This window comes from Myiozetetes cayanensis, unplaced genomic scaffold (genome assembly GCF_022539395.1).
Source record: "Myiozetetes cayanensis isolate MyiCay16 unplaced genomic scaffold, myiCay2020 scf36, whole genome shotgun sequence".
Taxonomy (NCBI): domain Eukaryota; kingdom Metazoa; phylum Chordata; class Aves; order Passeriformes; family Tyrannidae; genus Myiozetetes; species Myiozetetes cayanensis.
In genome coordinates, this window is record NW_026087588.1 from 1,149,259 (window position 1) to 1,172,106 (window position 22,848).

The 22,848-nt window shown below is 49.7% G+C and overlaps 1 protein-coding gene across 1 annotated transcript; it reads left to right on the forward strand.

The window, feature by feature from the left end:
- Positions 1-19,567: 19,567 nt before the first annotated feature.
- Positions 19,568-22,289, forward strand: A4GNT (alpha-1,4-N-acetylglucosaminyltransferase). Its single transcript, XM_050328080.1, has 3 exons — positions 19,568-19,684; positions 20,333-20,782; positions 21,678-22,289. Exons 1-3 carry the CDS (start codon positions 19,568-19,570, stop codon positions 22,287-22,289), a joined length of 1,179 nt encoding a protein of 392 aa, XP_050184037.1.
- Positions 22,290-22,848: the final 559 nt, after the last annotated feature.

The window sequence follows — 22,848 nt, forward strand, 5'->3', positions numbered from 1 at the left end:
ACTCAGCCATTAAAAAAGCAGTTAAAGCTGCAAACCAACAACTGCTTCCACAGTTCTCCCTAACAGCCTTTACAAGGCCGAAGTTCTCCAAAGCCATGAAAATGAATAGCTCAGGATATCATAAATTTTATGCTGCTCCCAGAGCAAACCTGCACACAGTATTCCAGAAAATGCATATTTCATCCCCTCCTCAGCAGCTCCCATGCAGACTCCAGGCATTCTTTGCAGGGTAATTTTATAATGTGCACACAACTCAAAGCCTCTTTGTAAAAGAAACATAAAAATGATACATGTGCATATTAAAGACTCGTATTTATCAGTCTCAAATGTAAGTTCACGTATGTGCTTAATGTCCCCATAAATCAACAGCTCTCCCTGTTAAGCCAGATATGAAAGTGTGTTATGGAGAAAAGCTATTTATGAACACTGGAGCCAGTAATCCGAGAGCTGTTTGAGAAAATGTTTGTGAAAAAAATTTCCTATCCGAAGGAATTACTCAAAGGATACATCATGAAAGGAAAATAGAAATAAACCCCCCGTCAATTAAAAAGAGGTGAGGACTTCTGGCTCGAGGAGTGGCAGCAGGGGGAAATGTTTATTTGAGGTTTAATTGAAGCAGTGCCCTTAGATATTCACAGTCCTCAGGTGGGTGTTTGGGCCTTGGAGGACCCTCTATAAAGTCTGGACTAAAGACAACAAACTCTGTCCCGAGGGGGACTGGAATGAGAGGAGCTTTGAGGTCCCTTCCAACCCAGACTAGTCTGTGATTATATGAAAAGTAGTTTTGATGATGTTTGAACAGAATCACAAACTAGTCTGGGTTGGAAGGGACCTCAAAGCTCCTCTCATTCCAGTCCCCCTCGGGACAGAGTTTGTTGTCTTTAGTCCAGACTTTAAGGAGGATCCATGGGCAGGGACACCTTCTACTAGCCCAGGTTGCTCCAAACCCTGTCCAGCCTGCCCTTGGACACTTCCAGGGATCCAGAGGCAGCCACAGCTTCTCTGGACAACCTGTGCCAGGGCCTTTTGCTTGTGTCAAAAATTGGTATTTCTTACATAAAACAAACCCACAAAAATAAACCACATGAAAACACAGGACCTGTTGCTTCTTCCTGGGGCAAATTGTGGCTTCGATCCCCATGTGGGCCACTCGTTAGGAACTGGACTCAATGATCCCTGGGGGTCCCTTCCCACTCAGAATAATCTGTGGAAGAGGAGGGAGATGCAGCAGTACATCCACCCTGGGCCACCCCTTGCCACCAAGAACTCACCTCCTGCTCCTCCCACGGGCCAAGAAGGTCTCCAGTGGTGGTGAGAAGAAGAGCCAGGTCTCTCTTCATCCCTCTCCCAGCTCCAGGCACAGGCCAAGGCGATTTTGGGGCTCCCAAGGAAGAGCAGCCCCCACGATCTCCAGCACAGCCTCTTGCTGAGGTTCTGTGCCTGTGTGGCCACCAGCTCATTAGTATTGAAATTGGTTCATGCATAGTTCACCTGAAATTCAGGCTCCAATAAGCTTCCTATTGCTCCTTCTCAGCCGCTGCCACGCTCAGAATTCCTGCCCTGCTGAAATCCTGCTCCCTCCCAGCCCTGCCATTTCTCAGAGAGATAAGATACAGATCTGCTGTATGGGTGATTCTCTTTCAGAGGTGCACCTTGTCAGGCCATCATTTGATATTCTTTTGCCATTTCTACAGGGGAGGGGGAGGAAAAGCCCTTTAATTTAAAATAAAATATAAAAAAAAAAAAATCACATTTTCCCCCTTTTGTTCGGTAATGACACAAATAGTGAAATGTTCAGATTACATCAGGGAATGGAAAAGCCCCACGGAGAAAAGGCACTGACAAAAGCTTCATCCTGAGGTAAAATTGCATGGAGCTTGGGGCACTGCACACTCCTGGTGATGTGGGGCGCTTTTTTTTCCTGCTTGCCTTTCATCCCCGTGCGTCCCTCGGAATGTTAATACATTTTACAATAGGACTTTTAAAAGGACTGCAGAGAAATGGGGTTTTATCCTCTCTAATGTCTCCCAGAAATCTCCAAGCAATTTACAACTGTGAGTAATATCCAAGGAGTTTGGTTGGGAGTGGGGTGCTGACTCCAGCTGCAGCTCACAGCCTGCTAGAAAATCACTTTTAATCGAGATGCTTTGGGTAAAATAGGTCTGTGTACGTGTTTTGTTTTTCCTAAAGCTACCTGGTATCTTTTACACCTGCCTCAATAACTGCTGGAGGAAGAGGGAAAGGGGAAGGCTGAAGGAATTGTGGCCTTAGCGGGATGATGCTGGAGGAAGGATGAAGTGCCAGGTCAGACAATGGGGCTGAGGACACTCCAAGAAAAGGTTTATGACACCTGCAGTGCCCTCAAAGCCAGAAATGGGATGTCTGGAAGGGGTGTGGGGCTCCTCTTTGGAGTCAGGAGATAACCAGCACCCAGTTAAATAGTGGGAGAGTTGTAGAATCATGGAATCATAGAAGGGTTTGGGTTGGAAGAGACCTAAAACATTTAGTTCCACCCCCTGCCATGGGCAGGGACACTGGACCAGGTTAATCAGAGCCCCATTCACAGAATCCCAGAATCCCAGGATATGTTGAGCTGGGAGGGACCCTCAAGGACCATCCAGTCCAACCCTCAGCCCTGCACAGGAACATCCCCAAGAGTCACCCCCTGTGCCCCAGAGGATCATCCAAACCCTTCTGGAGCTCTGGCAGCCTTGGGGCTGTGCCCACTGCCCTGGGGAGCCTGTTCAGTGCCAACCACCCTCACTCAACCTGATCTGGAATGTTCCCAGGAATGGATCATCCACCACCTCTCTGAGCAACCTGTGCCAGGGTTTGAAACAGCCCCTGTAGGAGATGGTCTTCATGGCCGTGGGATCATCAGGGTACCAGCTAAGGGGGAACATTCCCGGGTTTGCTGGTGTGGTGGATGAATGTTGACAGTGGCTCTTCACCCCACACCTCCAGGGCCAGGCTTTGGCACTGAAATTCCTATGTTCAACCCCTCTCCTGTGTTTCCAGATGAGGGGATGTTTCAAACAAACAACAGCTGGGTGTGCAGCCAGAGAAATTTAAAATCTGGGATAACAGAGGGGGAGTCACTGTGAGAGCTGCAGAACAACACGCTGAGTGTGCAGGACGATGCTGAGGAAATGCACTGTGTACAACCCCAACAGCACTTTGGTTCTGCCTCCCTGGAGGACTTGTCCTGCAAAATCATTTTGTGGGGCCCTTTTTCCATTTTCATCTGGTCATAAGAAAACTACTAGGTTTCCCTTCCAAATCTGCATCTTATCCAAGAGTTTTCCTCTGCCACTGGATAGTCAGGGGAATGTCAAGCATGGGAGTGTCCTGCTCACGGAGGCAAAGCAGCCAGGAGCTCCTTGGCCTCTTTCCAAAGCACTGTGCAGGTCTGGGCTGCAAGGAATTTTGGTCCTGGCTTGTCAGGAGACTTCCTGCTCCTCATTCTGCATGGAGCAGGATCACCCTGAGGATGAGGACATGTAGGACTGAAACAGAGCAACTACACCAGGATGTCCTGAATTGAGTCTGGAGTGGCAGAGAGCTCCTCGAGGAGCACCACCATCACTCTCCCAACCCAGTGGGACCTCTGGTAGCCCAGGTTTAGCTGCTCTTAGGAGAATGGTGTCCACTACCACCCCCTCCAGCAGCACCCTGGAGACAAGAAGGAACCACAAGGGATATGGTCAGGGAGCAACAGCCTCCACTGGTATTTGCTCCAGCAGCTTGACATGCACAAACCCTCCTAAGCCTGTTCACCTCATTCCAACCCAGGGTCTGGCTCTAATTAGTCTTTAAGAGACCAGGAGGTCATTTGACCCTCCACCCTGGAGAGAAGAGCACCCTGGGCTACCCCAGCATATCCACTGAGATATTGCAGTGTTAGGGGCTTTGGCTCAAAAGCAGCTTCTTTTTCTTCTCCGTCTCAAGACGGATATTTAAACCTTCTCAGTGCTGCTCAACTTTTTAATGTACATCAGTGGAGGAAAGTTCAGAAACAAAGCGGGGATCGATCGGTGCAATAATAAAGTATTGATCAGGTGCCGGTAACTGATGAACCTCCAAAGCAGTGACGAGCACAGATCACATTCCTGGAGCACTCTCACTTACTGTTCAGTCAGTGCTACGTTTCTGGAGGGGCAGGTGGGCAGGGAAAAGCATTCCACAGCTCCACGTCTTTGCAAGGCATTGCAGCAGCCACTGCTTCATGGGTTTGTTTCTCCAGGCACCAAACACTCAGACATGCTGCCATAACCCCCTCAGCCTTCTTCGATGCCTTTTTCTGGCCGGAATGTCTCTCTGAAATGTTCACAGGGAGAAATACTCTGTTGCAGCTGCCTGTGCAGGGAATGACTGTTTCCTTTCCCTTCCCATTTCCCTTCCCATTTCCTTTCCGTTCAGGTTCCCTGCTGCAAACAGACAGTTTGTTTCAGGGTTCCAAAGGCAAGAGAGGCACCAAGTTCGGTGCTGCTTTGGTTACAGCAACACTGCCATGGGCAGGGACACCTTCCACTGGAGCAGGTTGCTCAGAGCCCTCAACTTGAATGTTCCCAGGAATGGATCACCCACCAGCTCTCTGGGCCCCCAGTAACACTGCTTGTACCTGCAGTGACAGGCATGAGAACAACTGTGCAAGAGCTGCGTTTGGACAGGCCAAAGATGGAATTGGAAGGTTTCTCACCATGAGGCCTCTGAGAGTAAAACTTACTTCCAGTGTGTGCACAGTGCAGCAGGATCCTGGCCACAGCACACCATGATCCAGCTGTGCTCCAGAGGGACCATATTCCCTGTGATCCCTGCCTTGCCACAGCCCAGACCTGCCAGCCAGCTCAGCAAGGCCAAGCTCAGCTCACAGCCCACCCCTAAAGCCCATGGATCTGCACAGATTCCACCCCTGCTGGCTCAGGGCTGGAGGTTTTACACCCTGAAATCTCTGACACCCTCGTGCAGGAGTGCTGGGGAGGGTATTGCTGTCCCAGCTTCCCTCACCCACCTCTGCTGGGTCTCTGGAGAACTAGGGCCATGTCTCCCTCTGCCCTCTTTTCCTCTTTATACAAGTCAGGAGCAATTTTGTTTCCATCTCTCAGAGAAGAAAGCAGCCCCCCCTCCACCCCTCCTGGCCCAGACAGGGCTGTGATATCAAATTGTTCTTTTTAGATGAGCATTTGCTGTTTCTAAAGGTTTAAGGGAGCAGGAGGGAGCTCATTCAGTTATTCACTGGGACGTGGAGCTGTTAGACACGGATCTTAATGGATAGTATTGATTGAAAGAAACAAAGCAGCAGTTTTCTTTCTCTCTATCAAGGGATTTCTAGGCTGAGATGAGTTTGCTGCCTCGCTTTCTTAACAACAAAATACCATATTCCAAGGTCCCCAGAAGTCTCTCAGGTGAAAGAAAGAAATGTGCAAGGTGTTATTGGGATAACAAATTAATAGGGAATAGGATTAGCAGGGGCCACATGCTGGTACTGGGGCTCCCCAGCTCTCTGGGGTCGAGGTTTAATCCATTCCTGGCACGTCATCCTTGCTGACAGATGAACACAATGGGAACCCACCTGATTTCTGGTGCCACTGGGATCCCCAACAGCAGCTGGGACAGAGAGTGGCCAAAATACAATTTTAGGGGAAATCAGCACCTGCAGGACTTGGAAGCCAGTGTAATTCTGTCCTGGAGCATCTGAGAACTGTGCTGCAGCAGCCAGCCTGGAAACAGTTTCAGGATCATTACCTGGCTCTCTGTTGTCCCATGCAATATTACCATCCGCCAGTCATTTTGGAAGGTCGAGAGCAAGGACAGGCAAGTTTGGGGACCTGAGACTCTGCTTTGTATCATCCTGTTTTGCTGTCACCCACACCCACCAAGGCTTCCTGGCCATCCCCACCTGGACAATTGCCTGGATCAGCCGTCCCAGAGGTGACACTTGAACCCAAAACCATTTCAGTGCCACCCTCCTCACTAGGAGACCTTCAGTCCCATTTCCGACTTCCAGAGCTTGGACTTGGCAAGAGGCTGATTTTTTCCAACCCCTGCCCTTTCTCACTGCCCACAAAGGTACCACCCTGGGCACCTCTGAAAATTCTCCTGCCCCTAATAAAATATTGATCTTGGGCCTTTTAGATGAGACCCTGTGTCCCCCTGCCCACAAGAGCTTCAGTCCCTGCTGGCATGAAGACAAAACCAAAAAGGCTTTCACATCTACTCTGCTTTAGACAGTGAGAAGAGGGACATGCCACGGGGCGAGACCTTTCCCTGCTTTTGAAGATGATGCTGATTTTGGATGGGTTTTGCAGGGATAAATGCCCCCCTCTCCCCCAGCCCCCTTGGCAGTGGTGCTGCCGGGTTGGGAGCTCTGCAACCCTTCTGCAGCACTCCTTGACAACGTCTCTCCTTGACGTTGATGTGTCACTTATCTCTGGGTTTTTACCTTTTTAAGGGCCCCCTGTCTTTCCTAGATCATGTTAACAAGACAGCTGTGGAGAGTGGTGGCCCTGGGGGTCTTCATTAGTTCTTCCCAGATTTATGTTCCCTGCCAGTTTAATGCAGTGGTTTGGGCCTGGCAGCAGAACAGTGGGGTCACTGTGGGTTTCCAGAGGTCAGGGCCTTGATCCTTTTATTTATTGCTAAACAAGAGAGAGCTTCAAAGCTGCTCAGTCACTGAAGGGCTCCAGGAAGGAAAATGCTGACCCAAGGAGGGATATTTGCACAGCCACATTCAGGATCTGCACCGTGCTCCAGGTGTAAGGAGGTGTGGGATGGAGCTCCAGAGGATTTACAAAACCAGCATTTGGCCCATCAGGGCGATGTGTAGAAGGTGGAGACCAAACACCCCCATTCCTGAAGGGTGTAAGATCAGTGTAGCTGGTGGATCCCAGGAGGGAAAACCCATTTCCATGGATCCCTTAGAAAATGAGATACTGAAAATCTTACCACCACCCTGCTCTGGAGGTGAACAGGGGGGGTAAAATCCACTCCCAGTGGGCTGTATTCAGTCTTCCAAGGAGAGATCTGAGCTGGAGACCTGAGCGTGGTCTCCCCCACCATCTGTTCCACACCTGATCTTGGTTTGCCACCCCCCTGACCAACACCTGCAAGCCCTGAGCTCCAGAAGAGGCTGCAACTCGGATTTTATTTCTCTTCCTACTGTTTTATTTCCCAGAACAGGCAGTTTCACACTGCTCACCTCATCCTCATCCCCACACCCACACTTGGTTTGTCCATCCCATCCTCTCCCCTGGTTCAGTCCCCACATCCTTGGGGCACTCCCAGCACAACCTCGTTTTTCCCACATGCTTTTCCTGCTGCTGCCACTCGATTTGCTCCTGGTTAGCAATGGAAATACTACCACCTTGAGGATCCCTCTACCCCCTTCCTCTCCCTCCAGAAGACCTCAAGCACACTCAGCACCAGGTTTACTGATGAACCCAAAAAGGGTGCTGAGCAGGCGACCAGGAAAAAGCCACCTCCCATCAAACACTCAGCTGGAAGTAATAATCATTCAAAGGAATCCACCTGGATTTACACCCCCTAATTTGGAGCAACTGGGGCCAGACTTCTTGAGTAAGACTTCTTGCCCACCACCCCCTGCTCTCTCACAGCTCTAACCCATCATTTGGGAACTGAGAGATGACCTAAAGAAATTCCTGGGTAGCTGGAAAACGAGGGGGAGAAAGAAACCATTTTATTGTGTAGGCTACCACAGATACTAAAAAAAAAAAAAAAAAAAAAAAAGGCAAGGAATCTGGAAAATAGCACTAATAATGTATAAATTCCAGCACTCAGGAGGCATCACAATGGCTAATGATGGAGGGAAGGGTTACAGTGGGTTGCTACCACCCACGTTTCTCTGAGACAGCATCCTTTGGCAAATCCAATATTTCAAAGTCCCTCTGAAGATTTATTAAAACTGACAAAACTTTTCTGGGTTTCAGGAATAATGAGCTCCTCCAAGCTTTTTTTTTTTCAAAGAACTGAAGAAAATCCTGAGTCCTATTCTTGGCTAGATCTGTTGCAGCAGAGGTGAAATTTAGCACCAGCTGTTTTCCTGAGGAGTGTCTTCAGAGTCAGGGAATCCTTAAGGTTGGAAAAGACCTCTGAGGTCATGAAGTCCAGCCTTGTTTCCTTGATCTTCCCTGCTTTTCTTTGGGTTAAAACATCCCTGGTAAGCAGGAATGGCCCAGGTGGGGTGTGTTCAGCTCAGTCCAGGCAGAACAACCTACCTTGACTGGTGAATTCCCAGAGATTTAATGTGCCTTCCCACTTGAAGAAGGAGCTGGAGTGACCAGATGTGATGCACTGGGAGAAGAAGCAGCCCAAGGCACTCCTTTGGCCCTTTCCAGTTCCTTGTTTAATATTGATGGCAGCATTTTATGCTGAGGTAAGGGAGCTCCATGCCAGAGAAATCTGAATCAAGGTGTTAATACTTCAGGCAAATACCTTCCCTGCTGTTTCACGAGGTTTAAAAAGGTGATCAAGACTTATTAGGAATAAGGGCTCATTTCAGCTGAATTGATCAGATGGCATTTAGGTGTAATTTAAGCTAAAAATACAGGGAAGGGATAAGCAGATTTTTATTTCTATATAAAATTGTCTCCTCCTCTCCCTCTGCTGCACGTGTTGGCGCTTCCCCTGAGCAATGTTGCCTGGCTTTGGTGCTTCGGGGTGTTTCTGTGCACTGGGAAAGGTTCTTTGGGCTGGATCTGCAGTGAAGATCAAGGCAGAGATGCCTTGTTTCTCATCTGAGGTATTTAACCATGTTCTCTTCCCGGGGCTGATTTACCTTCCACCATCAGCCTCGTTTCGCAGTTGCAATCATATATTTCTTGGAGTACGTACTGAAATGTGTCCAGGCAGGGAAAAGCTCGAGCTGGAAGATGAGAGGCGAGGGCTGCTCTGCGACAGACCAACATTGCCATCTCACGGTGCAGTTGCATCCCTGCAAAGTCTGCAGGGACGCTCCCGGAGCTCAAGGTCGCTGGCTCCAGTCACGCTGCAGGACATCCAGGTAAGCAAGACAACATCACCAGTCCCCTCCCAGCCTTGGAGGTGCAGGGGTTTTCCCAGGAACGGCCTCAGGACAGGGTTTCTGGACCCCCACCCTGCCGATCCCGCTGCTCCAGCCCCGGCTCCTCCACTTCGGAGTTTTGTTAATTCTCATTTTCTCGAGCTTCACTAATAATTTCCCATGTGGCACCATATCAAATGCTTTATTGAACTCCAGATAGATTAGATCTACCAAATTTCCCTTGTCTGGAAAACCAATTATCTTATCAAAGGAAGATGTCAGCACAGTCTGGCACAAACTGCCTTTGGTAAACCTGTGTTGCACTTTATCTCATTTTTCTCAGTGCCTTTAATTAATGTTTCCTTCAGAATTTGTCTGACTAAAAAGGGGTTAAAACATCCAGAGCTGGCTCACTCATGCTTTTCATTTTCCTTATCTTCCCTCAGTTTTCCTATAATCCAGTTGCTTGGAGGGGCTCAATCAATGCCACTTGACCCACAAAACTCATCAGAAGTCTCTGCCCTCCCCTCTGCAAACCACGTGTGGCTTCTCCCTCGACGGGATGGAGATCCCTCAATCCCTCAGGATTCATCTGGGTCCCCTCCAGGGTTTTCACCCCACGTGTGGCTGCCTTCATTCCCCACCTCTTCTCCCAGGTTCCCATCTGCCTCCCCTCCCCAACCCACCTTTATCATCAAACACAAATTATCTGTTTAATTTGGAGGGAATGCTGGGAAGGAAATTCCTGGAAAACCAAGGAAAAGCCTGGTCCTGCTTTTGCTGGCTGGCTTTTGCTGGCTTTCTACCTACAAGTACATATTTCTCTAACTTTCCAAGAGGCTTCCTCCCTTTGAAGATGCACCTTTCTGCTGTCCTGGCATTTTTGTTCCCCTCTGTCCTCTCTAATCTGGAGATCACAGAATCCCAGGATGGTTTGGGTTGGAAGGGAGCTTAAAGATCACCCAGTCCCACCCCCTGCCATGGGCAGGGACACCTCCCACTAGCCCAGGTTGCTCCAAGCCCCGTCCAACCTGGCCTTGGACACTTCCAGGGATGGGACAGTCACAGCTTCTCTGGGAATTCCATTCCAGTCCCTCCCCACCCTCTCCAGGAAGAATTTCTTCCTGCTACCCAGTCTGAATCTGCCCTCTGTCAGTTTAAAACCATTCCCCTTTGTCCTCTTGCAGCAGGACCTATCAGAAAGCCTTTCCTCATCTTTTTTACAAACCTCCTTTAATATCTGGAGCCAGAGTGTTGCTCATAGGAAGGTCTTTTCCCATCTCTGATGTCATGGACACACAGGGCAGAGTTAATGAGGGCGAGTTCCCCATTAATTGAAGCTTCCAAAATGCAATTCTGATTTTTCTCAGCAGGACATGACTGGAATGAAGGTGACATGGAACTTGTTCCTCCCCTCTGTCGTGACAGACCAAGGCTCTGCAACTTGCACAACGATTCCAGGGTGAAATCCTGGATTCTGGAGAGGGATATGCTGGAATTGTTGCAACATGGCAGCAGAGCAACTTGCCATCCCACAGGGCCAGAAGTTTAAGTTTTCCCACCATTTGGGGATGGTCCTGAGCAGGGCCAGGAGTCGGAGCCCAGGATCCTTGTTGGACCCTTCCAACTCGACATCTTCTGTGATTTGTAGTAAAAGTCCCCTCCAGCCCTCAAGGGGTCCTTGCCCTCATAGCCTAGGGAGCTGAAGATGCTCCCAGTGATCCTCTTTGCCATTGTGCGTTCCTTAAAAAAAAAAAAAAAAAAAATCCTGGAAAACGCAGCCTTCCCAGCAGTCTGCTAGTTTTGTTTTGGCAGATGCTCAACCAAATGTTGTGTTTTGGCATGGTGGGATCCCATCTTTTTGGATTCCATCCTCTTGGACTGATGTCAAAACATTCTGACAGCCAGGCTGGGCCCCTTGGAAAAATCTTGGGTTCTGATTTTCTAGGTCATGACACCAAGGCAGCTCTTTGATCATGTAGGAAGAGGGGTCAGGATGGAGCCTGGAGAAGGCAGGGAGGGGACAATGGGGAAGGAGGCTGAAGAGGGACTCTAATCCTGCCCTAAACTCCTCTGTGATGGCAGGGGAGACCAGGCTGTGCTCCCAGGAAGCTCTGCAGCCCCTTCTGCCTTGATTCCATTTCCCAAGCTACCAGTGAGGTGGAGGAAAGCTATCCATCCCAGCCCACCTGCTCTCTCCCAGAGTTCTCCAGATTTAGCCTGCAAGTGCATAATTTCTGGTCAGTTGGTTCCTCTCCTTGCTCTCTGTAAAGCCTGGGTTTTGTTCAGCTGGTTCAGTGCTCCTGACAATGCTGGGGGTTTGATCCCATCTTAAGATCCTTGGGAGTCCCTTCCAGCTGGGAATGTTCTGTGAAATGAGAGGAGAGGGAGGAAAGGAGGAGCAGCAGGGAAGGTGCCTGGAAGCAGGGAAAGCCCCACCCCCAAAGTACACGAGCCAAGAAGGCACAGAGGGGCCTTGGGGACAAAGGGGTGTCGATAAGAGGCTTGGAGCAAACAGGCTTGTCATCCTCCATCCAAGCCTGGATCAGGAAGTCATTCACATGGGATTTATTTCCCTTCCCTTCCTCTGTACGTGGGCTAAAGCAAGCAGGGAGTGTGAGGCTCTTAGTAGAGGCAGAGCTCCAAGAAAACAAGGAAAACCTCACTGTTTTCAAATCATGTGCCCCAAATTCAATTTGCCTGACAGAAAGAACACTGGTAGTGTTATACACAGCCTTCTAATGACTTTATTTCTGTTATGATTATTGCTGTTGTTCTGGTTAATACCTTTCTCACTCAAAAAAACAAAAACAACCCAACACAACCCCATGGCAGCCACTACAGAAATATCATTTGCTTGTGTTTTTCTTGAGGTGGTTCCTATGCTGGAGGCAGTAAGTGCTTACAATCACTCAGTACATAATAGAGATATTCATTCCAATAATAATAATAATAATAATAACAACATTTGTTATTTTTGAAATATGAACCTGACAAATTCATGAATATAGAAAGCTCTTGTCACTGCCTGTCCACCAAATGGTTATAAAATCAAGCCTGATTTCCTGATAGGCTTTCTTTTGTTTTTCCTGGAGATTTCTAATGCATTTATTCCAGAGGTACATCCATCACTGCTCAGCTCCTAGCTCGAGGTCCCACTGTGTGTTTGGAGCACAGGGATCAGTGGGAGACAGGTTAACCTGTGCTAGCAGTGCTTCATAAAATCCCAGAAATAGTTTGGGTTGGAAGGGAATTTAAAGATCTATTTCCCACCCCCTGCCACGGGCAAGGACACCTTCCACTAGCCCAGGTTGCTCCCCAAGCCCTGTCTAACCTGGCCTTGGACACTTCCAAGGGATGGGGCAGCCACAACTTCTCTGGGAATTTCATTCCAGTCCCTCACCACCCTCACAGGAAACTATTTCCTCCTCATATTTAGTATTTACAAATCTTTGCCTTTCCTTAGAGGCAAACCAGCCACAGGTCTGGAGTTTTCCCACTCTCCAGTTTCTCTTTTTTTTTAGGAGCTCTCTGGGGTTCAGCAAAGCTGAGTTTGCAGCAGTGAGTAGGACTTGGGTGGGTTTGATCTGGACCATCCTGCAAATTGCTGATGGTGGGGATTTTTGCCTTGCATGGACTGACACAACTTGAATCTGGCAGTTGAAATACAATCTGCAGGATGTAAACTGGTACTTGGGTCCTGGTCAGGGAAATGGAGCTGTTCCTGATGGCAGGAGAAAAGAAAGTGGCTCTGCCAAATGAGGCTCCCAAGCTCTAATGGTGTTTGCTCTCTGATTCAGCAGCACAAAAAGCCTTGGTGCTGTGGAAGCAGATTAAAACCACCCCCAGCTAACCCATTTCCCTCTACTCTGTAGCTGTGAGTGAGAATTGGAAGAGTAAAAGTGACCAAATTTGTGTGTTGAGGTCCTGACAGTTTAATTGGGAAATTAAAAGCTGTGTGTGCACAGGCAAACAAAATCAAGGAATCCATTCCTCACTTCCAGTGGGCAGGCAGGTGCTCAGCCATTCCCAGGAAAGCAGGGCTGCATCATGGGCACAAGTGACAATCACAGCCCCATCCCAGCTCCTCTGCAGGAACAGAACCCCACTCCAGCCCCAAGCAGCACAAACCCTTTAAGCCCAAAGATGTCACCTGTAATTTGGCCCAGATCAGCTCCTTGCATTCCTTCCTCTGGTATTTTCCCCCCCCCTGTGCATTCCTAGCCCTGCTTTCCCCTGACTGGATGGACCACCTTTCCCCTGGCAGATGTGGCTCTGAGCCCCCTGTTCAGAACAGGGATATGAGCTCCACTCATTTTTTATCAACGTGCATGTAAGTTATGAGTGGTCTATTGTTTTCCAAGCACCAGCTGTTGATTTTTTTGGTGAAATAACTACAAAAATACTATTTTAGAGCTTCTCTGAGCTTTCTGCTGTCTCAACACAATTCTACAAAAAGTCTCAAGCTTTCAGTAAACACCCAAAATACAAATGCCAGTGGTTAATAGCAGCAAGTGGGATGGAAAAGCCTGAGAACCCAACCTGAGCAGACATTCCCCCTATGGCTGTGGGGAGTCTCCCGTGCTGTTTCAGGCTGGAATGTTGCTGGGAGCACATTGGGTGTGCAGCAGCTGGAGGGATGTGGGAGCTCAGTGTGCCAATGATGTGGCTGTGGGTGATTTTTGCCTCCCCTGGCCATGTTCCCCAACCCTTGGGATGCAGGAGGTCCAGGCACGGGCTCTTCTCCCAGATTCCCATATTCCTGGGAAAACAGACTGCCCCACAGGGCAATGCAGAGCAGCAGCAGCACTTTGGCTGCTCCTTGCAATTAGTTTTAGTGGCAGTGGGTGTGAAGCCCTCAGGAGTCCCTGTACCTTGGCAGAACACGGGGCTCTGGGGTGTGTGGGAGCCTCTTGGTGTCCCCCCACCTGATTTTGGGGATCCAAACTCCCCAGGTGAGGCAGTGGCAGTGGCTGCACAGAAAAGTCTCCTTCTAAATCCAGGGTAAGGGTCTTAATAGCCCATGAGGGCAATGGGGGGAGCTGAGGCAGGAGGTGGGTGTTTTCATGTTATGGAAGATAAAAGCTGGGCTGGAACTTTTAAGAAAATAAATAAAATATAATAAATAATTATCAAATATATGATAAGAATATAATAATATCTTAATTTTATATTTTATAATAAATAACATATCTTACAATATTAAATTATTGTGTAAATACGTTTTCTTATTAAAATTATAATAAATAAAATACAATATATAATATTACAATGTATAATATGTTATATTACAGTATTATTGTAATTGGAACTATGTCATAATTTTATTGTTTTATTTTATATATTCTGTATTATGTAATTTTACATAATAATATTACACAATACATTAGATCTATTAAGTCCATAATTATATTAATATAATTATAGATGATAAAAAATTAATTTTATATATTTGTATTTATAAAATAACATTATATATATACTATGTAATAAAAAATAAAATAAAATAAAATACCAGAAAACCCCTTCTAAATAGATGCCATTTACTCCCATACATGTCCTGCCATCAAGGCATCCTCCAGCCTCGGCTGCCACTGGGAAGGGAGGGAGGGAGGGATCACCTTGGAATCCTAGAACGGGTTGAGTTGAAAGGGACCTTAAAGCCCATCTCGTTCCTGTCACGGGCAGGGATGTCACCAGATGGCCGGTTGGCTGGCTGGCTGGCTGGATGGATGGAGGGATTGTTGATCCCAGGTGCAGCCCCCAGCCCTGGAGCTGGGCACTGGCCCTGCTGGCTCCTCCCAGGCAGGCTGTGAGCGATGGCCAGGCGGTGTTTGCCCAAGGAGAGGGTTCCTCACGGGTGTGTCGGGACGCGTGGGTTCCTCACCTACGTCAATGCCCAGGATTTTTGTGGAACCAGAGCCCTCCTGGCATGTTGGCCTGGGCTGTTATCTACTGATTAAGCCCTGGGTATCTCCCCAACTTCCCGTGGGTGCTGTTTGCTCTGCCTGCTGCAGGACTTTGGCTGCTCTTGGATCCTTCAGCGGCAGGAAACACGGATTTGGGTGCCCCCGAGCTGGCCCAGAGCAAAGGGGAACGCCCTGGAATGGTCATAGCTAATTTTTAGGAGCTGGCTGGCTTATTGTTGCCCTCACAGGCTGCACAGGGGATGAGCTGAGCACCTTTTGGTGGCTTCTAAACATTAATGGTGGGCAAAGGTGGGGTTTTGAGTGGAAAATGAGTAGGTTTGCCATGTTTGCAACACATGCGGCTGCTGGCACTGACGTGCTTTGCCAAATATCAGGAGGAGAAGGCAAAAAAAATAGCAGGAGGGGAGCTGCAAAGGACCTGATTGCTGTGGGTGACTGGGAGTCAGGGGTTGCATCGCAGCTGGATGCTCTGGTGACTTCACAGCACTGGCCCAACATGGATCAGGGATACAGGAGGGACGTGCTGGGGAGTTCCCCTGGATGCTCCAGCTCCACCTCCCCCTGACACTTTCTGCTGTCCCAGCACAGGATGCCCACTGAAGTTCATTCCCCTTAGACTCCAGGACCAGGAAAGCTCTGGGGGATCCATCCAATCTCAGGTGGGTCATCTCAGTCCTGGGGGGTACCTGATGCTGCTCCTGTGCGCCCCACAAGGCATCCCACTGAGGGCAGGCTGTGGGGGGAAACAGAGGCTCTGGTGGATCACCAAACCTCCCCACCTGTCTGATCTCTCACAGGGGGCTGGGCAGGCACCTGAGTTCAGGATGTGTGGGATTATTTGGGATGTGTTTGTGTAGGAAGCCCTGTTGTTGCCTCTCTTGGATGTATTCAGAGCATCAATCCCACTCCAGACAAATTGTCCTTTACCCCATAGTTGCCTCCTAAGTGTGGATCTGGATACCGAGGAAAAGCTGAATATGCTACAAACCACCCCCAAAAGGTGCCTCTTCCCAGTCCTAGCCCTCTCTGGGACCCTGGAGAGCAGTGGGACTCACCTTTGGCTGCCCAGGGACCTCGCTCTGCCCACTCCTGGCAGAGCACAGCCCCAGCTCCCCACTCAGCCTTATCTCAGCACACCACAAATGCAAACAGCAGAGCTGCTGCAGGGCAAGCCATGAGGCTCCTGCAAGCCCTGGCAGGGCAGGACACAGTGGAGAGGCAGCTCAGCTCCTCAGGCTCTCCACTGCCTGTGGACGCTTTCCAGCGGGGTCCAGCCTGGTCTCGTGTCCCCACATCCTGCACACTTTGCCTGCTTCCTGCAGCCAGGAGGTGAGTTTGGCTTTATCTCCAAACCTGGGGGTTTGTGGATGGGAAAGCAGCAAGAAGCCCCTTGGTTTGCATCAGAACAGCTGCACTAATTAACCTGCCACAAATATCATCTATTCTTGCACAGGTTTTCCATCTGAAAGCGCTTTCCAAATGTGTCTGGTGCTAAATCCAGGAGGAAGTTGGCTTTGGAGCACAGGCACATGCACTGACTTGACTGTAGCTGTTATTTCCTTGAGCAGATTCTGTAAAGACACAAAAATAAACCGGTGTGGAGTCAAGCAATGCTGTTTTTGTGGCAGTCAGGGACTGCCATGGGGTTATTCCCAGAAATAGGGAGTCACCCAGCTGGAAGGGTGTAGACCCCTCTGGTTCTCAGAGGAAAACTGCAGCACTGGGAATAGCCAAGAGGATGGAGGGCTCTGTTTTGAATCCCAAGGGATGCCCAGGAGCTGTGGGAATGAGGATCCAGGGGAGTTTGCCAGGGGAGTCTGAGATGTGCAGTATTTGCCTGGTGTGCATAAAGTGTAATTTGTAATGCAGGGGACTCACTTGGGAGAACCTAAAACTGAAATCAGCTCTGAACTCGAGGGCTGGGCAAACTGGTATTTTAAAAACCCTCCTTTTGGCAAATGAGGACAAGTCTCAATCCTTGTTTGAGCTGCTCCCCAGTCTCTGGGGGACTGGTTGTGCCCCATGGGCTGTGCTGGGTGGGGGATCCCTTTGGCCACAGCAGGGACCCCAGTGTTAGTGGGATTGGCATGTGCAGGGGGTAGGGCTGCCAGCACCCCAGCAGGAGGATTTACTGCAAAATCCCGCTGTATTTCCGCTGCCTGTGTCCCTGGGACACCTCAGAGTAGTTACCACACAGCACTGTTGCACACTGTGGTAATCTTCCTTGTAGTATCATCCTGTACATGGAAATTGCCCCCACCCCCCAAAAAAAATCTCTTTCCAAGATGGGCCATCAAGCCAGCACAGCATCTGCACATCCTGGGAAGCATCCCACTCCTCCCACTCACACCACTCCTCAGGGTGATCTATTTAATAGCCAGGATTTATTTGGAACACTGAGCTCTGCAGTGCTTTTAATGGAGCAAGGAAGTGAACATTTGATAACAGCAACCTCCGGGTCAAATGTGCTGAGAATTCATAACTCTCCATGGAGGGGTTTTGGAAAACCATCCAAGCAAAACAATCTCCCAGAACGAGCGGCTGAAGATTCGTGTTTCTCCTCACAAGGCACAGAGCAGGGATCTGCTGGAGTGGCTCCTTATTCTCTGCCCACAATTTGCAAATAAAGTGGTTTAAATGTGAAGGACTGTCGGGAGCATGGCTTTGCTGGGATGCTCACAGAGACCTGAGCCCTTGGACCTCTCAACCATCCAAGAGGGAATATTAATCCAGTAATGGGAATGTCCTGATGGTCCCAGTTCTAACAAGAGCAGAGCTGGGGTTTTCTGCTTCAAGAGTGTGGCATTAAGATTTGAAAAGGAACAAAAGCAGGGAGCTCCAGTCCTGGGTCTGTGCTGGAGCAGCAGCAGGGATGGCTTACAAGGGCATGGAGTGACAGGACAAGGAATGGATTTAAATTGACAGGGGGCAGGGGTAAATGGGATATTAGGAAGAAATTCTTCCCTGTGACAGGGGTGAGGAACTGGAATGGAATTCCCAAAGAAGTTGTGGCTGTCCCAGCCCTGGAAGTGTCCAAGGCCAGGTTGGATGGGGCTTGGAGCAACCTGGGCTAGTGGAAGTTGTCCCTGCCCATGGCAGAGGGTGGAGTGAGATGATCTTTAAGGTCCCTTCCAAACCAAATCATCCAGGGATTCAGAGATGGGTTTAGGAAAAACAAACCCAGAAGCCTGAAAATCTGGCCAAGGTGAGATGGACGATGGAGCAGCCAGAGAGCAACTTTTTCTTTCTGTTTTCTTTTCCAAAGCCAGGAGTAAATTGGCACCACCTGTCTGAGGGAGAGGAAGGCGGGGGAAGGTAGAGGGAAATTTTGCCCTTTGAGCACTGTAGATTATTTTAATCTCCTGCTGCTGGTGCTCCCCCGACCTCTGGAGCTGAGCAGGGTGACACAGCTGAGCATCACCAGGGCTGTGTTATCCAAGCCTTGGGAACACGGCAGGTCCAATCCTCTCCATTCCCCATCTTCGGCTCAAATTCCACACCTGCAGGGAGGCCCTGGGTGCTGCCCCTCCCAGCAGAATGCTGGGACAATGAGAGACAGTGGGAATACAACAGGAAAAATTATCATAGAATTATATAGAAAGAGCAAATGGTTTGGGCTTAAAGGGACATTAAAGCCCATCTCATTCCACCCCCTGCCATGGGCAGGGACACCTTCCACTAGCCCAGGTTGCTCCAAGCTCCATCCAACCTGGCCTTGGACACTTCGAGGGCTGGGGCAGCCACAGCTTCTCTGGGAATTCCATTCCAGTCCCTCACCACCCTCCTAGGGAACAATTTCTTCCCAATATCCCGTCTAAACCTGATCTTTTTTATTGCTACAAAAAAAAGCAGCATTCCCTCCTCTGCAGCCTACTTTGGCCAGCAGATTGTACCCAGGGCCACACTGGTGCCTGGTGGCCCCAGCTTTGTCACCCACTTCACCCCTGGCACCTTCTCCCACACTGTGCTGGGAATCTGTGAGAATCTGGGACATGATGGGAAACTGAGTGGGAAAGAACCAGATCTGCAGTGCAGCATGGAAAAAAGCACTACTTTAATATTTCATATGACGAGATCCAGCTCTGAGAAGCGGCTCAGGAGCTGTTACAGCTTGGTGTTTGCAGGGGAATTTCCACAGGGTTCATTTTGCTCTGAACTTATCTGTATTCTGGAGGGTGACATGGAAATGAAGCTCATTAATTACCTGAACACACAGAGCTCTGTTTCCTCCCATTCCCTTTAATCAGTCAAGTTTTGGACACTTCCAGGGGCCTCTTGGACGCTGGGTTGTCATTCCAGGTGTCTCCCCTGTGGTGGACCCTGGCTGCTGATCCCAGGTGGCATTTCAGGAGGGAATTTCCTGTGTCACCAGCCTGTCAAATGGTGCAGAGCAGATTCCATGCAGGAACTCCTGGTGCTGTGCAGGCTTGTGTTCTGGTAGGACCAGGAGTGAGGAGCTTGGTCTGGCTTATGGAGGCACGAGATGGGTCTCACCTAAAACTTGTCCCTTCTTTGTCCCTTTAGGTGGGTCCCAAAGCTCTCCTGGGACTGAGGTTCAGGAGAAGCAAAGCTGGTTTTCACCTGTGCATCAGTGTCCTGCCTCCAGAAATCCCTTTGCATGCTCCAGACAGTTTGGGTGTCTTCACCAGGGAGCTGGACTTTAAGGGAGTCTGAACGTCACCACGGGGGCAGAAAAAGGAGCTGGAGATGTAGATGTCTCAGAACTGTAATCCAGGTAGGTCTTGATTCCTTGATTGTGTGAAACCACCCACTTCCTGTCCTTACAGCCTCTCCCTGGTCCTTCAGCAGGACCCCTCACATCCTTCAAGGCTGAAGTGTGAGCAGAAGGGCCAGACTGGGAAAAGGGCTTTGGTGCCTCCATGCTGATGTCTTAGCTTTGGCTGACACCCCCCAACTCTAATCATGACCTTCTCCCTGTGACTCTCACAGCTCTCTGTCCACCTAATTCCACAGATTCCCTGGGTATCTCCTGCTTCTGGACAAGCATGTGCTGGGATGATGCTGCAGTGCTTGGAAAACATTCCCTACTCCAACCTGCGTCAGGGATGGGCTTGGGGGTCCTTGCCTTGAGTGAACCTTCTCACCTTGCTCTCCCTGGGCCCTTCCTCCCTCTCTGCCCACCCAAAGAAGATGTAGCTGTGCCATGAGACACAGCTGCCTGTCCCCCCTCCAAGGCCTTTCCTTATTCCCCTTGCCTACCTGGGAATGAGGAGGTGGGACACCAAAGCTTCATCCCACAGATGCAGCACCCTGAGAGAGCTGATCACTGGGCCTGTCACTGTCCAAAGCCAGGTCCTACCGTTTCCCAGTCCTGCTGAGCATTAACTGGCATCTCTTCTTGCTGTTCCTTGACTCTCCTCAGCATCCATGCCAGAGGCATGTCCCCAAACGCCCAGGGAAAGCAAGAATGTTGAGGAAAATCCAGATCTGCCTCTGTTTCTGCTTTGTCTCGGGCATCTTGTACGAGATCTCTCTGCTGTCCAGCTGTGTCTTCAACTACCTGCCCATGTCCCAACACTACTTGACACCTGAGCAGGTCCTGAGCCTTGGGAAAAGCATCATTTTCCTGGAGACCACAGAGCGGCTGGAGCCACCCCCGCTGGTGTCCTGCTCCGTGGAATCTGCTGCCAGGATTTACCAGGACAGGGCCGTCATCCTCTTCATGAAGGGACTCACCAATGAGACGGCCTTGGACCTGAACACCAGCTATGCAGCCTTCTCACTTCTGTCTTCCATGAAGAATGTCTTCATTTTCCCTCTCCAGATGAAAACTGTCTTCCAGGAGACCCCTCTGCTCCAGTGGTACAACCAGGTGAGTGTTGTAACAACGGGAAAATAGGAAAACAACCATAAATAGGGGTGGGAAAAGGCCTGAAGTTGGGTTAGAAGGAACGAGGAACACTGGACTGGTTGTGTGAAATCAGTGATTTCATTTTTTGGCTGGGAATAGATTCATTTTGGTTGTGTTTTGCCATGTATTCATCAGTCTGTTTATTGAACACATCATTGGCTGTGTTCAGTTTCCCCCTTATCTGGAGAATGAGATTTTTTTTGGCAAAGGAAACGTTGATAAAAACAGATTTCATACATGTTTCGAGAAAACAGCTCCTAATAACCTTCCTCAGCAGAAGCTGGTCAAACAAAACGTGCTGCCTGAGCTCCTGTTAATGCTGCCACACACTGACACAACCTGCAGTAGATACCACGTGGGAGAGATTCCAGGTTTTATGGCAGCAATGCACAAAGCCAAGGTGGGATCTCGGGAGCTCCACCCTGGAAGAAGTTCTGGCTAAGTGCTGGAAAGCAGCTTGTCTCAAATTTGTTGGGCAAGGCAGACATATTTCCTAAAACTTTCTTCCCCCAAGAAAAAACGACTCCAAATGCCAACAATGCCCATGAAGAGCCCGGTTCAAAGGGCTGGGAGTGCTCAGGGAGTGTGTTAAGTGGGTTGTGTCCCACTGGAACAGCAGCAGTGATTCATGGCAGCGTTGGCTTAACACTGTAGGTCCCATTAAACCACCCGGGAAACACTCCTGCTTTCCTTTGTGTTAACAAAGCTTTGCTCCTTATCTTATTCCAACAAAATCCAGGGGCTGGAGGCAGCAGAGGTGGGCAGGGGCATTTGCAGGCATGGTTTTACACCCGAAGGATGGATGAGATCCGTTCTCTGATCTCCTCGTTGCTGTCTCCCCTTCCCAACCCTGCAGGTGGTCCCGGAGCAGGAGAAGAACTGGGTGCATGTCAGCTCCGACGCCAGCAGACTGGCACTCATCTGGAAGTATGGAGGCATCTACATGGACACGGATGTCATCTCCATCAGGCCCATCCCTGAGCGCAGCTTCCTGGCAGCGCAGAAGTCACGCTTCTCCAGCAACGGCATCTTTGGCTTCCCCGCCCGCCACAAGTTCATCTGGGACTGCATGGAGAACTTCGTCCTCAAGTACAACAGCAACATCTGGGGCAACCAGGGCCCCTTTTTGATGACCAGGATGCTCAAGACCCTCTGCAACCTCACGGATTTTGAGGGCACCGAGGACCACAGCTGCCAGAACATCTCCTTCCTCAACCCCCAGCGCTTCTACCCCATCCCGTACCCAGCCTGGAGCAGGTACTACCAGGTGTGGGATGAAAGCCCCAGCTTCAACCACTCCTACGCCCTGCACCTGTGGAACTTCATGAACCACAACAGGAAGGCCGTAGTCGCCGGCAGCAACACCCTGGCCGAGAAGCTCTACAAGGCCTATTGCCCCACCACCTACGAGGACCTGATCCAGAACGCCAAGCAGATGGACTTCACGGGCTCTGAGGATGATGTGTGACAGGGGGTAAGGAGGAGAGGGGTGATCCTCCCAGCCCTCCCCATGCTGGGGCCAAAACACAGTCACCACCGGTGTCCATGCCTGGCTTTGCAGGAGAAAGAGAGAACTTTTCATAACCAGCCCCCCTCCCCGTTCCATTGGGATGCTGAGGATGGTGGTGGGATGTTGTCTCCAGGGATACTAAGGACACCTTTGCCTCAGTTCTGTTTCCTGAGAGGTGCTCATGAACCAAACCTTCCTTAATCAAAGGGATTTTGAGCCTTCTAGTGAGCTAAAAAGTTCCTAAAGAGATGCGTGGCCTCCTAGGAGGAATTTTTTCTCCATGCTCTTGGGAGCTGCCACCTCAGAAAAGCTGGAAACACAACAGGCTTCGGACTGGGCTGAAGCCTCTGAGGCAAACAAGGGTGGGTGACAGAAATTTCTGCTGAAGAGAAGCCCAAACCACCACTTTTTCCCTGTGTTTTTCTCACATGAACTTTACCCCCTACGTTTTTGAGAGGGACATTACTACTGCAAGTGAAAATAAACAGGTTAATAAACCACCACTCCTCTAAGCTTG